Source organism: Paroedura picta, chromosome 1 (genome assembly GCF_049243985.1).
Source record: "Paroedura picta isolate Pp20150507F chromosome 1, Ppicta_v3.0, whole genome shotgun sequence".
NCBI lineage: Eukaryota > Metazoa > Chordata > Lepidosauria > Squamata > Gekkonidae > Paroedura > Paroedura picta.
The window spans coordinates 107,646,386-107,662,367 of NC_135369.1; the positions used below are offsets into that span (position 1 = coordinate 107,646,386).

The 15,982-nt window shown below is 40.3% G+C and overlaps 1 protein-coding gene across 3 annotated transcripts in view; it reads left to right on the top strand.

Annotated features, from left to right (window-relative positions):
* The window catches only part of MAP3K5 (mitogen-activated protein kinase kinase kinase 5), a 149,479-nt gene extending 134,243 nt beyond the window's left edge, over positions 1-15,236 (top strand). For all 3 annotated transcript variants that reach the window (XM_077351694.1, XM_077351684.1, XM_077351705.1), the window contains exons 25-30: positions 4,116-4,221; positions 6,533-6,776; positions 7,698-7,810; positions 9,532-9,644; positions 11,735-11,811; positions 14,294-15,236. In XM_077351694.1, coding sequence (XP_077207809.1) covers positions 4,116-4,221; positions 6,533-6,776; positions 7,698-7,810; positions 9,532-9,644; positions 11,735-11,811; positions 14,294-14,354 — 714 coding nt within the window. In that variant the 3' untranslated portion in view covers positions 14,355-15,236. The remainder of the gene's footprint in view (positions 1-4,115; positions 4,222-6,532; positions 6,777-7,697; positions 7,811-9,531; positions 9,645-11,734; positions 11,812-14,293) is intronic.
* Positions 15,237-15,982: the final 746 nt, after the last annotated feature.

Sequence of the window (15,982 nt, forward strand, 5' to 3'; positions counted from 1 at the left end):
CGTGGCAAGCCCAAGGTCACCCAGCTGGCTGCATGTGGGGGAGTGCAGAATCGAACCCCGGCATGCCAGATTAGAAGTCCACACTTCTAACCACTATATCAAACTGGCTATACACCTAACCACTACACCAAACTGACAGCTGCACCTTGTCTGTAGAGGCTCAAGTCACGAAAGTCACAAAGCTGGCATTTTTCTGTCTTTACCAAGCTAAGCTACTGGTGCCCTATCTGGCCCCAGAGCACCTGGCCACAGTTATCCATATGATGGTTATCTTTAGACTAGATTATTCTAACTCATTGTATATGGGCCTGCCCTTGGCTTTAATCTAGAAATTACAACTGGTTCAAAATGCTGCTTGTCCTCATTAGTATACCAAGGAGGACATGTGTAAGACCAATCCTGCAACCAGTTGATTGCCAGTTGAGTTCAAGGTTTTAGTGTTTGCGTATCTAAGAGACCAGTACGCCTGCAAGATCTAGAACATTGTAGGCCAGCTTTGGGTTCTCCTCCTATATCCTTCTTCTCATGAAGGATTATCAGACAATGACTCAATTGATAACATCGTACTGTTAGCTTTTTAGTAGTTTTTAACTGTATTTATGCTTGTTATGGTTTTATTGTTCATTATACTGTACACTGCCCCAGAATGATAGGCTCAAGAGGTGTGGCCTATAAATGTAAATATAAATAAATAAACTATTATATATTCAAATGAAGTACTTCTGTGCATTAAGGAAACTACTAACTGATCGTAGCTATGCTTGCACTGTATCTGTTCTCATCTAAAATGCAGAAACAAAGGCAGCAAGTTGCACATTGGCATCTGAGGTACTGGACCTGCATAAATCTTCAGGCCATAGAGTAAGAGTCAAGGGCTGAAGTTTCCTCCAGGAATGCCAGTATTTGGTCTGCTGCAGCCTTTTCAATTAAATTTCCCGCCTCACATCTAGCGTTCCTGGGGAAGTTAGTTGAAAAGGCCGCTGTGGACCAAATATCAGCATTCCTGGAGAAAACTTCAGCCCTTGACCCATTTCAGTTGGGTTTACGGTCTGACCATGGGGTGGAAACGGTGCCAGTTGCCCTGACAGATGACTTCCATCGTCAGCTAGGTGGGTCAGCACTGCTTATACTAATTAGATCTGTCAGCAGCTGCTCTTCCTGATGGATTTCCCCCTCAGAAACCTTAGCCAGATGCTTGGAAGCAGTGACGAAATGGCTCAAGCAGAGTCGTCTGGAGCGCAACCCTTCAAAGATAGCGGTCCTGTGGCTGTGTAGGAAGGGTCCAAGCGAGGAAGCGTGCTTATTCATGGAGCGTGCTTATTCATGGATGGAGTGTGTCTAGCAGTAGCCCACTTCACCAGAAACCTGGGTGTTATCCTAGATGCCTCCCTCTCTATGGAGGCACAGGTCCTGAGAGTAGCGTGGCAGGCCTTCTATCATCTATGCCAAGCCAAGCAACTAGCACCCTACTTGGCACCAGAATACTTAGCCACAGTGATCCACGTGATGGTCACCTCTAGACTGGACTTCTGCAACTTGCTATATGTAGACCTACCCTTATCCTTGACCTGGAAATTTCAATTGGTTCAGATCGCCATGGCCAGGATTCTCACCAATACACCATGGAGATCCCACATCCGGCCTATACTTCAACAGCTCAGCTGGCTCCCAATTGAATTCTGGATCAGGCTTAAGGTTTTGTTCTTACCTTCAAGGCCATATGCAGTCTGGGCCCAGTGTACTTGAGAGACTTTCTGCCTGTACCCCCAAAAGAGCATTATGCTCTGCCACCGCCAACTGGCTGGTGATCCCTGGCCCAAACAAGCACATCAGTCCTCAACGAGGGCGAGAGCTTTTTCTATCCTGGCCCCCACCTGCCTGAACTCCCACAACTTCATAGAGCCTGTGAAAGGGAGCTCCTCCACCAGGCATTTGCCAGAGACCGACAAAATCCAACAACATCCATAGGTCCCTCCTCAGACATCCATGTCTTGAACCAGTGTGACCTCTCTGGGGGCCTATTTAAGCTATCGTTCCCATTATATTGTTGTTGATTACAATTCAGAACCACTGTTGGATTATTGTTGATGTTATTTTTGACTATGTTATATGTTAGATCGTTCCATGTACCCCTCCCCTGCAACGTTATACGTAAACTGCCCAGAGCTGTATGGAAGGGCAGTATAAAAATCTAATAAAATAAATAAATAAATAACATGGATGCCACTACAGATGTTACCTACTTTCAGTTATGAGATGAATACATGAACTAAAATTAAAATATATGAGCTAAAATGAACAAAAACAGTTCTGCAGGGCCTGCAAAAGGGAGCTCCTCCACCAGACATTTGATTGAGGTCAATTGGAACTAAACAACATCAACTGTGGTGCTGAACGTCCCTCCCTTGAACTTATGTGACAGTCATGAGCCTGTTAGACTGTTCACTATATTAGAATGTTATTTCTTTGTTTATTATTATCATTGTTACCTTTCATTCATTATAATCACTGAGTTCAATGTATTTACTCTATTTAGTTCTGTGTAAACCACCCTGAGCCTTAGGGGAGGGAGGTATACAAATGGAATGAATGAATGAATGAACGAATGAATGAACTTTTATGTTCTATATCATAAATACATTTTTATATAAATGTATACTTTGGAAATAGTGACCCAAAATAATTCTCCTGATGACCAACATGTATTTAGTGGCCTTTTGTCCTTAACTATTTGTTTTGTTTTCTGAAAATACTGTTTTTGAAGTGTTACGGTAATTAAAACTATCAAGTATTGGCCTATTATGGATATAGTGGTAAACTTTCATCCTTATTTCTTCCCTTGCACACTGAGGCTGACTCTAATTTCCTGGTTCTCATTACATCCTAAGTCATGTAAACAAATTGTTCACTCAAACCATTGTTTGCTTACAAAGAATAGCAAACAACTGATTTTAACTGGTTTCCAAGCTCTTCTTTGGAGGCAAACTATATTTTACTATGAGCTAGAAAACCAAAGAGGAATTGGAGCTGAGAAAGAAGAAGGAAGAGAGAATATTTAAGTCATTATATTTCTTTCTAATGAATAGGTAGGTTTACTTTATACTTCATTATCTCAAAAAGGCACCCGTATTGATGTTTTGTTGATGAACATTTATTTCAGTGTAATCAAATAATCATTATATTAATCCATTATACCAAGTGGTCAGTTAATCATCCTAAACTTTTGTATGCCAGACCACCATAAGGTCAGCTGGTGGAAGAGGATACCATCAAGTTGCAAACAACTTATGGCGGCCATGTAAAGTTTCCAAGCCAAGAGGCACCCAGAGGTGGTTTGCCATTGTCTGACTTTGTGCAGCAATCCTGAATTTCCTTGGTAGTCTCCCATACTAATCAGAGCAAGTCCTGCTTAGCTTCTGAGATCTAACTTGGGCCATCTTTGCCATGGAATAAGGTCAGGTACTTAAGTGTATTCAAGTTTGTCTTCCAAAAAATGTAGCTCATTTATTTGTTTTGTTTGTTACAATTATATACCGGCCTCCCCAGAGGCTCAGGGCAGTTCACAAAAAACATAGGAACATGGACTATACAGAGAAATTGGTAACATAGATAACAATGGAACAATAATAAACAGTGAGAACAGTAAATTCATAACCATAACATACAATGGACCTGTGGTTGGTTGGTTCAAGACATTGAAGCTCATGGATGTCGAGGTTCATGGGAGGGAGGTTCGAGGCCCCCGTGGAAGGTGTTAGTTCTGGTTGACCTCAACCAAATGCCTGGTGGAAGAGCTCCCTTTTACAGGCTCTGTGGAATTGTTCAGGTTCCATTTGGGCCCTGATTTCTTCTGGGAGCTTGTTCCACCAGGTGGGAGCCAGGACAAAGAAAGCTCTGGCCCTGGTTGAGGTCAGGCAAGCTTCCTTGGGGCCAGGAATCACCAGCCAGTTGGAGGTGGCAGAGCAAAAGGCTCTTTGTTATTCCTCTGAATGGGAATAGAATTTCTCAGAAGGAAAGATACAGTACAACCAAACTTAAATATTTCTTATCTTTTATAATGTTTCCACCAAAGCTGCATTTAAAAATAATATATTAACTCTGGTATCTCTTTCCAGGTAAATAAAGTTCTTAGAAATCACAATATCAAGCCCCATTGGATGTTTGCTCTGGACAGCATAATTCGCAAAGCAGTGCAGACTGCTATTACAATTCTGGTTCCAGGTGAGACTGGCAATGTACAATTACTTAAAGTCAGGAAATAAAAACCCTTAGCACATTTTGTCTTATCAGACATAGAAAATAATTATTAAAATTGGAAAAGCAGTTTTATAATAAACAAATGGAGGTGTTACTTGGACAGGATCAGTATTTTACAATAGGACTACCAGCATGTTTAACTATCATGTTAAACTTTATAAAACTGAAAACAGTGAAATATTAACAATGTCATATCATCGAATACATAGAGTTTTAATAGATATATGTTGCTTATATCTACAGTATACACGGGAATCAAAGTAAAATAGAGTGAAAAATAAAGGGAAAATAAACCAGCAAATAGGGCTGTGTGTTGCTTGGTGCTTGGTGACTTAAAACTGCTCTGGGGAGGGAGTGCAGCCAGGGAAGCCTCGCTGGGTAAACGAAGGCTCGCCGGTGCGTTGATCTCTGCTCGCTCCGAGAAAAAAAAATGGTGATTGCTTCGCCGGAAGATCAGAGGAGAGAGCTAGGGGGAGGGACTTTGCAGATACCACAACAATGGTAACGCACAGAACTTTCCCGCTAGTGTTGCAGATTGGTTGCAAGAGTGTAGCGCTTTCCGGAGGGTGAATCCACTTTTTGGGATTTCCCTGAAAGCGCTACAACGAAGCGCTTTTTGCGGATCGGTTTCAGGAGTGTTGCAGATTGTCAATGACGTTGTGCATAACAGCAAAACAGTAGCGATTTCAATTTGCAACCATTCTGCAATTTTGAATGAGTGCGGAATGGCCCACATTGTAAGATCTTGGACCAGTCACACATACGCAGCCTAACCTACCTCACCGGTTGTTGGGAGTGGAGACGAGAATGTTATAAGGTGCTTTGGGTCCTCATTTTGAAGAAAAGCAGGGCATACATTAAATAAATATAGCTGAGAATGGGGGCAGATAAAAGGTAACTTTTCTGGTAGTATTGCTGAGTAGAAGAAAAGGAGACAGTAATCAAGGACAGGCACATAACCCCGAGATAAAATGATTGAAACTTGTTCATCGTTTACCTTTGAGTGCTTTTTGTGTAAGTGACAGGTCCATTTTAATAAATGCTTCAGAATTTAGAAGAATGAAAAATGGAAGTGTAGTTTTATCTAGATGGATTTATTGTTTGAAGAACATATCTGAGGTCAGACGCCTGAAAAAAAGCTATAAGCCCCTGAAGCCAGGAGGGAAAGATAAAAGCGTTTGCTGTATGAAAAAATGCTCCAGTTTAGTGACCAGGAAAGAGCTTTAGAGATTATTTTTGTAAAATCCCTAAAGCTTTCCATTCTGTGTGCAGCCACACTGAGCATTTAACAAGGCAAAAGACTGCGTTGCCTGTTAAGATGTACTGCAAACACTAGTCAGACTCTGAATTAGTTGTATTAATAGGTGCTGAATCTCTGGCCTCTCTGCACAATGTGTAATTCAGAGGGGTTTATTTGTTCCGTAAACAAGCACAAAACTACTTCAGTCATTAGCATAACATTGCCAAACCTACTTAGTGTACATAACATTTACATTTCAGAATTATTCCTTAGAATTGTAGTTGCAACTTTGTTTGTTTCATCTTACCTCCCTGTAGACACTGAATAACTGGTGAGTTATTCAAAGTCAGGACTCTCCTCAGAAAAACTAGATCCATGTGAAATTTTTTGATAGGCAGAAGAAAGGGAAACAAGCATAAGCATGCAACCATCCAGCTGGGGAAAGAGCCAGGGCTCAATAGTAAACAAGATTTGCATTCAAGTTCTAACCTCAGATCTTCAGTTTAAAAGAATAGGGACAGCTGAAGAATGCCTCCATCAGAGAACCTAGAAAGGTGAAGTCTGAAAGTTCTGGAGTACATAGACCAACCTGTAAAACTGTGACTTTCTGAAGCAGCTTACAGTCACCTTTCCTAGCTGCCAGAGCACTAAGATGTTGCTATTTATCAGTCACCATTTCTGCACCAAGTAGCTACTCATCAGCTAAGCATGCCTACCAGTGTGATATAGGTTCAGCCTTATTTCTTCTTGGCATGCAGCTAGCAAAGGTTGTGAGCTAAACATTCTGGGCCATTTTTCCCCTATGTTCAGCTCCATGGATTCATCTTTCTGCCTAATATAATCAATTCTGCAATGCTATCCTCTCTTCCCTCAGGGATTTTATCTTGGTGCCATTCTGGGGAATGGGTGCAATCCATCATCTTCAGGTGTTTTCCAGAGAGCTAAGAGCTTTAAAGAACATAGATTACAAATCCCTAATGCTTGCCTCTCATCTAATTGCCAAGACAATTAACAGCACATTTTCTTTCATAACAGAACTGAGGACACACTTCAGTCTGGCATCAGAGAGCGATACAGCAGACCAGGATGACATTGAAGGTGAAGAACATGAAGGGCAACCTCCAAGCAAGACAATTCAGCAACCTTGCCTTGTTTTAGATGATGGTAACATAGCTACCTCAGGTGTGAGCACCCTTAGCTCTACAGTATCCCATGAATCCCAGGCTGCCCAGAGATCCCTCAACGTTCAACTTGGAAGATTAAAATTGGAAACCAATAGGTAACTCTTAACATCTGGATATCCAGTCGATTTCCAATATTCATTTATGTTATATTATTATATACCTCCCTGTCTTCATATCTAACCTCTAAATAATTGTTTGCAATGCAGAATAATACATCACCCAGGATCTACTCATACACTCAGGAATAATCTCAATACCCAAGCCCAGCTTCCCCTTCAGCCATTATACACGATCAAGCAATATTTTAGTCTGTTCACCTTCCCCATCACCTTTTCTGCCTGGTGCTTGTACGGCCATCAAACAACTCCCATGTCTTTGTCTCCCTCCAGTAGAATGATCATTTCATTGTCCTCTTTCAGTGAGTCAGCCTGCCTCAGGATATATTTTGCCCTATAAAAGGTCACTCTGCTGCTCCAACAGTGTGTGCACCCTTGTTCTCTGTGATTTTTCCCTGTTCGTTAAAAAAACAAAAGTTTCCTGTAAATAATAGCTCATAATTACATATAATATACACTGTTGTCTAGGTAGGCAGTTGAGTATGCAACTTAATCATGGTTGCTAATTCTTAGTTTAAATTGTTGGAGAGTTTCAAGAGTATATTTACCTGATGTGATTTCATTCAAATTTTCCTGGAACAGTAGAAACTGCACAGTAAATGTATTTATTTGGAAGTAAGTTTTGTAGGTTTCAATGGAACTTCAGAAATAGGCATATAGATGTCTCCTGTGTTTTCAAAGTGCAGATAGTCTGTGCTTTGGAGTCTTGTTTAGCACTGACAACATATAGAATTACTTTTGGGAATTGCCTATACTGTACTGTAGTTTGTAGTTTTTACTTATGTTAATAGGTGCTTGGCAAACACAGTGAAGTGAGCCTTATGGGAGGGAGGTATAGAAATCTAAGAAAACAAATAAATAAAGTTTAATTCTCCCCTTGTTTCTCTGTCTTCCAAACAGACTACTGGAAGAACTGGTCCAAAAGGAAAGAGAATTTCAAACCTTGTTGCATCAAGCGATAGAAGAAAAGGAACATGAAATCCAAAACCTGAAGCTTAGGACTCGGCCAATAGGTACTCTACTGGGCTTTTCAAAAACAACAGTTCCATAAAAGCAGGAATTTATGTCAGAATAAGGCTGGTACACTTGGAGCCCTTCCAGGCACTCCTCCCCCTCCCTCTTCTGTCCTCTTTTCAGCTACTTTGTCAGCTGAGTTAAAAGTGCTTTTATCACATTTGCTAACCAGTAGTATGTCCACTGAAAGAAGAGCATTATTATCCCCCTAGCACACCTATTATTTCAGGTACTGTTACAGCTGCAGTAAAACAAGTGTTTTCCAAATTAAAATCTAAATCTGTATCAGGATTTATATATTCCTAGTAAACAGCAGAAATATTTATGGTTTTTCTTTTTCTTTTAAATAAGCCCAATTTTAAGAACCTAAGAGCCATGCTGGATCAGACCCATGGTGCATCAAGTTCAGCATTCTGTTCACACGGTGCCCGACCATCTACCTCTAGAAAGCCCACAGGCAGGATGACTGCCATCACATCCTCCCACTCGTGCTTATAAAGTCTCGGGTATTGGGAGCAGATATCATGCTTAGTTGCCATTGGTAGTCCCCGTCCCCGATGAATCTGTCCAGTCCCATTTTAAAGCCTTCCAAGTCTTCAGCCATCACTACATTCTGTGGTGGCAAGTTCCACAGTGGAACTAGTTGCTGTGTGAAGAGGTGCCTGTCTTGAATCTCCCACCTGCCCACATTACTGGATGAACTCAGATTCTAGTATTATGAGAGAGGAAGAAAATCCTCTCTACAATATGCATAATTCAGTAGACATCTTTCGTGTCTCCCCTGACTCGCATTTTCTCTAGGCTGTTCTTTACACATGTATTTGTATTGATTTACATCTTTTGAAAGTTTTGACATCTCAAATCATATTTTTTTTTTAAAGGAAAGTATGAGAGCATAAAATGAGTTTGACAAGATCATACCAAGAATCCCTTTAGTCCAACAATTGTTTTCAACAGTGGCCAGGCAGATGCCACGAGGGAACCCAGAAGGACGGCATGAAGCCTTCCCATGTTGTGTGTCTCAAGCACTTGACACTCAACTGGGAAGGCCATTGGCCTTATAATCCTGCTTTTGATTGCCCAATAGCATCTGGCTGATCACAGCTGGGAACAGAAAGTGTGGGTACATGGACTTTAGTTTAATCCAGTGTCAGAATTCTTAAGACTTCATGAATCAATTCAAGCAACAAATCTCTATACAAGCAGTAACCTATAATTAATTCACAGAAATGGAGCTCCCACTCCCACATTTAAAATGAGATTCCTATAACTTTTTCATGGCTAGTTGGATCCATTTCTCTTGTTTCTACTTGCAAATTTTATAACCATTCACGGTAAATTGTAAAATAGGACATGATAAAGTGCAGTCAAGTTGCAACTGACTTATGGCAACCCCTCAAAGGGCTTTCAAGGCAAGAGATGAACAGTTTGCTGTTACCTTCCTCTGCATAACAATCTTGATTTTCCTTGGTGGTCTCCCATATTTAGCTTCCAAAAAGAAATGAGTCTAGCCTGGCATGTTCTGGCTACTAAAATAATACCCACCCCAACTGTATTTTATTTACAGAAGAGTCATGAACAAAAATGTGATGCGAAATTTTGTATTTAAGAGCCTAGGTGAATGGTAGGAAGTTTAATCTAAATGGTATGATTCTGTGTTTTCACAGAAAGACGCTAATTTATTTGTCTCTATTTATTTGTTCTAATTTATTTGTTCTAGATACCCCTGGCTTGTCTGTCTCACACATTAACATCACTAGCAGAAGAGCTGAAGATCCTGATCTTAGTAATTGGCTGCGAGTTCATGGTGCAGATGGAGAAACCATAAACAGGGTAGGAAAAATATTTTATTAGGTATGCTTGACTTGTGGTCTCAAACCCTAAGGTACAGTACCCAGAGAGGGGGGAAAAAACTTTAACTGTTGTTTTAGCCACAGTTATATTATGAAAATAATAATAAGGAATATCCAGTAGATGTACTGGAGATAATGTCAGAGTAAAAGAAACCAAATAAATTGGGGGCTACAATCTGAATAAAGCTCAATGACATGTCACTGTAGAAGGAGGCAATAAAGTAGAATCTCTCTGACCATCTAATGCAGGGGTAGAAAAACTGCAGCCCTCCAGATGTCCATGGACTACAATTCCGCTGGCAGGGGCTCATGGGAATTGTAGTCCATGGACATCTGGAGGGCCACAGTTTGACTACCCCTGATCAAATGTGTCCCCAGAAATAACAGGGATTTAACATTAGGTGACCAGTGAGATGCACTGTAGAAGTAAACATGGTACTGTCGTGTTCATTTGTGACTGTTTTCCTGCAGTAGTGTGAAGAATGGGGGGTTACTTAGAATGTAAAATACCAGCAGCTGGACTGAGGTGTGACGATTGGGAAAGGAGACTTCAGCAGTGGTACTGATCAATCAACCTTTACAAAATGGCAAAAAGGGGGTCAGTTGGCAGAAAAATTAGGCTCCATCAATGAGCTGTGTGTGCAGACCAAACTGTAAACCCATTTTTTGTATTTTTGAGCCAGCCATGATGAGCTACCCAGAAGGAACATACTAGTATTTCAAATGGCTGATATATCAGACACTTAGATTTTGTGAGGAAGGGAGTTGAAAACACTTATTACACTAAGTATTTCCTACTCCCTCCCTCACAAAATCTAAGCTGTCTGATATATTGGCCATCACATCACTTTTACTAGATATTATAGTTAAATGAAAAGGATCAGTAGAAATCATAACATCTGTGTTTTGTTTTTTTTTGATGCAATGATACCTCTATGCCTGTGAATTTTGGAAGTCACAAAAATCCATTCTGTTAACCTCTATGTGAAGGTTGTCATATGATTGCATTATAGCTTTACATTGGGTAGTAACATCCAATGTTTATCTGTCTTTCAGATAATCATTAACTTCTCAGTAAATTGGATATCTGGTGCCCCTTTGTTTATAGTTGGTTCTTATCTCAGTTTTATTACCTAGGGCACCCTGAGCATGTGTGTGAAAGAGTAGCTATGGAAGAATTAAGTATTTTGTAGCATGCTATGGCCATAAACGACCCTTTTTTGCTGTCTAAGAGCCTAAATATGCTCAGTTTAACTTGTGTGGTCTCCTGTAAGACCATTTACGCACGGGAGGTTTCATGCCGGGCTGCAGGCTGGAGTTTTAGATGTGGCAGGTTTCCCCTCCTCTTACTGCACCCACATGGGGAAGCATTTGGCCTGGTGCACCCCAATTTGTGCTCCTGCACAGGAGCTGGGGCAGTGAAGTTCCCAGTGCATAAATGGTCTAACTGATGACTGAGCTGAGGAGGACTTAGAAAACTGGGGAGTGCTTGTTCTTTTACTCACTCTGTTTGATGATATTAAAGTGAAGACATTTCTCATCATATTCTCCTTTATATTGTGAAGATGCATTATTTCATCCAGATTAAATGACAGACTGAAATACTTTTTGTGTACTTGAAGTCAACTTTGTTGGAATATATGTGATTGCTGAGCCTCATAATTTGCTTTTTTGATATTGCTGTATCATCCTGTGTGATTTCCCTATGTTGTTTTGATGGTCGTAATCCAGCAGAAATAATTGGAACCTTCAGCCAGTTTATTTTAGTTAATTTAAGCATTCTTCATTTGTTGATAATATTGCCTTCTCACATGAATTTACTAACCAAAAGAATATAAGCTTATTTTTTCTGCAATCACATTACTTTACTCGAAAAATCCCTTATATTCTATGTACATTTTAAAACATTATTTATTTATTTAGATGTTTATACCATACCTTCCATACAGTAAAACATATGCATTTCTTATACCAATAAATTAGTATTGGATCAGGAATGTTTAAAATCTTTGAAAATACCAAAATGGTGGAATAGCCAATACAATTTTTAATGTAAACTTCTTGCTTTAGTTTTTAGCAGAAGACTACACACTAATGGACGTTCTGTGCTACGTTACACGAGATGATCTAAAATGCCTTAGGCTCAGGTAATATTACCTTTTTAAAAAAGATAACATGGTACTAATTTTTCCAAAGGTCTTATTGCTCAAATAATAATTACCATGAGCTTTTATTTACAAGATGATGTGTCTGATGATGCCATGCTTCTACATTTATTGATCTATACAAAATCCTTATTTATTAGACCTTATACAGATGGTGCTTTCCCCCTCACTAAAAAGCATGTAAAGGTAAAGGTATCCCCTGTGCAAGCACCGAGTCATGTCTGACCCTTGGGGTGACGCCCTCTAGCGTTTTCATGGCAGACTCAATATGGGGTGGTTTGCCAGTGCCTTCCCCAGTCATTACCGTTTACCCCCCAGCAGCAAGCTGGGTACTCATTTTACCGACCTCGGAAGGATGGAAGGCTGAGTCAACCTTGAGCCGGCTGCTGGGATTGAACTCCCAGCCTCATGGGCAAAGCTTTCAGATGGCTGCCTTACCACTCTGCGCCACAAGAGCCTCTAAAAAAACATAAGAAAGCTAAAGTAAAACCAGTGAATATAGTTACCAATATTGTGGTTAATGGAGTATTTGAACAGAAAAAGGATTTATACAGGCAAAGGTTGCATGAAACTGTCTCCTTATGTATAATCTAACATTGTTATGCTGTATCCATTCTTAGAACATTCTACTAAAACATCCAGTTGACAGGTCTGATCATTATCAGTCATTGCTTGATCCCTTCCTGTTCATTTGCTGTTGGCTTCAATACAGATAGAATAATTTGTCCCATGGTTAACTGGAAAAAAATACCAGTAATATTATTTTTGTGGTGCATTTTTATTCTGTCCTGTTTCCAAGGACCCCAGAGCGGATGAGAGATTATATTGACTCAGGGACTACCAAGTTTTGTTGCTCTGTGGGAATTTAAAGCCAGGTCTCCTTGATCTTAGTTTGACACTCTAACCACTGTATTACTTATAGAAGAAAACTGATGGAAGTCAGTAGGAGAAAATAAAGTTCTTGATTAAATTCTGCACATGAATAATGTCTTGGGGTTAGTTTGTTTCATCTTTGATACATATATTACCAGGGAACAATCTTTTGTTCCCTGCCTTCCCTGCCCCTCCAAGTTGTTGTTGTTGGTGGTGGTGGTGGTGGTCGTGGAAAGTGCTGTCAAGTTGCAGCCAACATATGATGGTCCTACAGGATTTTCTAGTCTAGAAACAAACAGGTGGTTTGCTGTTGCTTACATCTGCATGGCAACCCTGGACTTCCCTAGCCTCCCATCCAAATGCTTGATCTTGTTGGACCAAGTAAACTCCGGCCTACAGCAACTCCCACCATGGAATTTTCAAGGCGAGAAAGGAGCACAGGTAGTTTGTTATTGCCTTCCTCTGCATAACAACTTGGGTCTTTGTTGGTGGATCTCGCATCTAGGTATTAGCAAGGCTAACCCCGTGTAGCTCTGACAAGATCGGGCTAACCAAAGCTATTTAGGCTGTAGTCCCTGGCCCTTCAGGTGTTGCTCTTAAAATAAAAGTGGAGACATTTCTGGCTTGCTTAAAAACATAAGAAAAACCCTGCAGGATCAGACCAATTATTCATCTAGTCCAGCATCCCGTTTCATACAGAGGCCTATCATTTCCTCTGGAGAGTCACAACAGCATAGAAGATAAGATCTACCCCGGATGTTGCCTCCTGTCTCTGTGATTGAGGGTTTTAGTGCCTCTGAACATTGAGGTTCTCCTCAATCACCATGGCTTTGATAGATGTCCTCCATGAATCTATCCAACCCCCTTCTAAAGCTGTTTATTTCTGTGGCCATCATTCCATCCTCTGGCAATGAATTCCACATTTTACTTCATTGGATGCCCTTGAGTTCTAATATTTTGAAAGAGGGAAAAGAAAATTTTCTTTATCAACTCTCTCTACCCCTTGCATAATTTTACAAACCCCTATCATATCCCCCTCCCAACAGTTGTAACTTTTCTAAACTGAAAAGTCCCAAACTCTTCAGTCTTTCCTCATATGGGAAGTACTCCAATTCCCCTAATCATCTTAGTTGCTTCTTTTCCCACTCCTTCTCATTCCTCACACAATGGTTAATACAGAGAAATCTACATTAGTGTTTTAACTGTTGGTATTTTTACATATTCTTCATTGATAATTAAGATTTAAACCCTGCATTGTCAAGAATAAGAACATTAGTCATTTTAGCTATATTTTTTCCTTACATTAAAATATTCACAAGTAGGGTTGCGCCCCTCAGCCGCTTCAGCGAGCATCAAAGCCCGAAGTGGCCAGCACCGCAGTGGGAGGGGGAGGGGAAGGGTGCTGACCATCTCGGGCTTCGGTGCTCGCTGAAGCACGCAACCCTATTCACAAGTGACTCACTCTAGACTACAATGAAATTTTAATATCCCTTAGGAATTGTGTTGTCATGCTATTGTCAAGCTATTACTTGGAAAATGTCCCAAATCTGTTGGTTTTAAGTAAAAAATCTACTGTGACTTTCTGTTACAGAGGTGGGATTTTATGCACCCTGTGGAAGGCTATCACTGACTTCCGAGAGAAGCACACCTGACCATGCTGAAAAGAATTCCTCGACCTCCACTGAGAACTGGTGCTTTCCTGAGGCACAGAGCAAGAGTTCTGTCAAAGAAATGCTGTTGCACTTTAATCCAGTATTTGTTTACCATTGTTAAGAACACTGCAGCTTTCTAGCTGCACCAATCCCTAAGTATGTAAGGAGTTGTGTCTACAACATGAAATATTATTTTAGTTTAATTTTTTTTACATAGAATCTTCTCTTTTTCTAAGATGTCAAAACAGCTATTATGTTTAAGAAAATCCAGTGTTGATCTTACACAGACCAGTTGTAAGATTTTTGTGTGATTCTTGCATCATTGAAACAGAACCAAAATGTGAAAATTAACTTTTTCAGTTTATATATATATACTGGTATATATACACCAGAACTTGGTGAATTATGGGACAGAACCTGGCCTTCTCCCTGTGGAAAGGAGGCACATCATTTCCATCTTAGGGTGGCCTTGTGTACAGCTTGGAGCTTTTTTAGGGCTGGCACTGTGAAAGACTGTGTGGCAGAGTTAAGTTTCTTATAGACAGGGGTGAGGAGCCCCAGCCGGAAACGTTTCTCAAGATCTTTGTGTTTGTGTGTGCTCATAACCTGGAGTGGAATTATCATATATAACTTATTTGCTGGCTTTTCACTCACCCTAACATGCACAATGTAACTGTCGGTACTTAGAGTCCACTTTTAATGTTCATACTGTTTATTTTTAGTAACTTAACTCCCAGTTTTCAGAACATTTGTTTTTAGTGTTATGTACTACTGAACTGTACCAGTTGCATATGCCTGAACTACATATAGTACTGTTAGCTTGTTCTAAAGCTATCCATTGTGACATACATTTAAGAAATAAAGAATGATGTACAGTTCTAACACATTTCTTGAATGTTTTAAAGGCATTACTGAAAGGCTTGAATTATAACAAACAGGAGTAAATGGAACAAAGCTTGATTGCAATGGCATATTTAAGACCAACAAAGCTTTCGGGTGCATGCTCGCCTATTCAAGGCTAAAAGAAGAAAACTGAAAATAAAACAGCTCTTGAGAATAAAACAGATACCACACTGCCACAAGTCTTATAAGGATGAGAGTGTGATTTACAAGCAGAAAACAACAGGGGAGGAATGAGTTTAAATATGCAGTACTCTCCATTGCTGCTATGAGCAGACTGGCAGATATCTGCAGGTAGATTTCAGTAATGCTTAAAACAACTATCGAACAATAGTGAATAGTAGGGGAATGGTTCTGATCCTTCTTATAGTCAATGCTAAAATTTTGGATACAGAGGTATTGTGCCAATATTCCTCCCCTAGAATCATAGAATAATAGAGTTGGAAAAGACCTCATGAGTCATCAACCCCCTGCACTATGCAGGACACTCACATCCCAATCGCTCATCTACTGTAACCTGCCACCCCTTTGCCTTCACAGAATCAGCCTCTCTGCCAGATGGCTATCTAGCCTCTGTTTAAAAATTTCCAAAAATGGAGAACCCACCACCTCCCAAGGAAGCCTGTTCCACTGAGAAACCACCCTGTCAGGAACTTCTTCCAGATGTTTAGATGGAATTTCTTTTGAATTAATTTCATCCCATTGGTTCTGGTCTGTCCCTCTGGGGC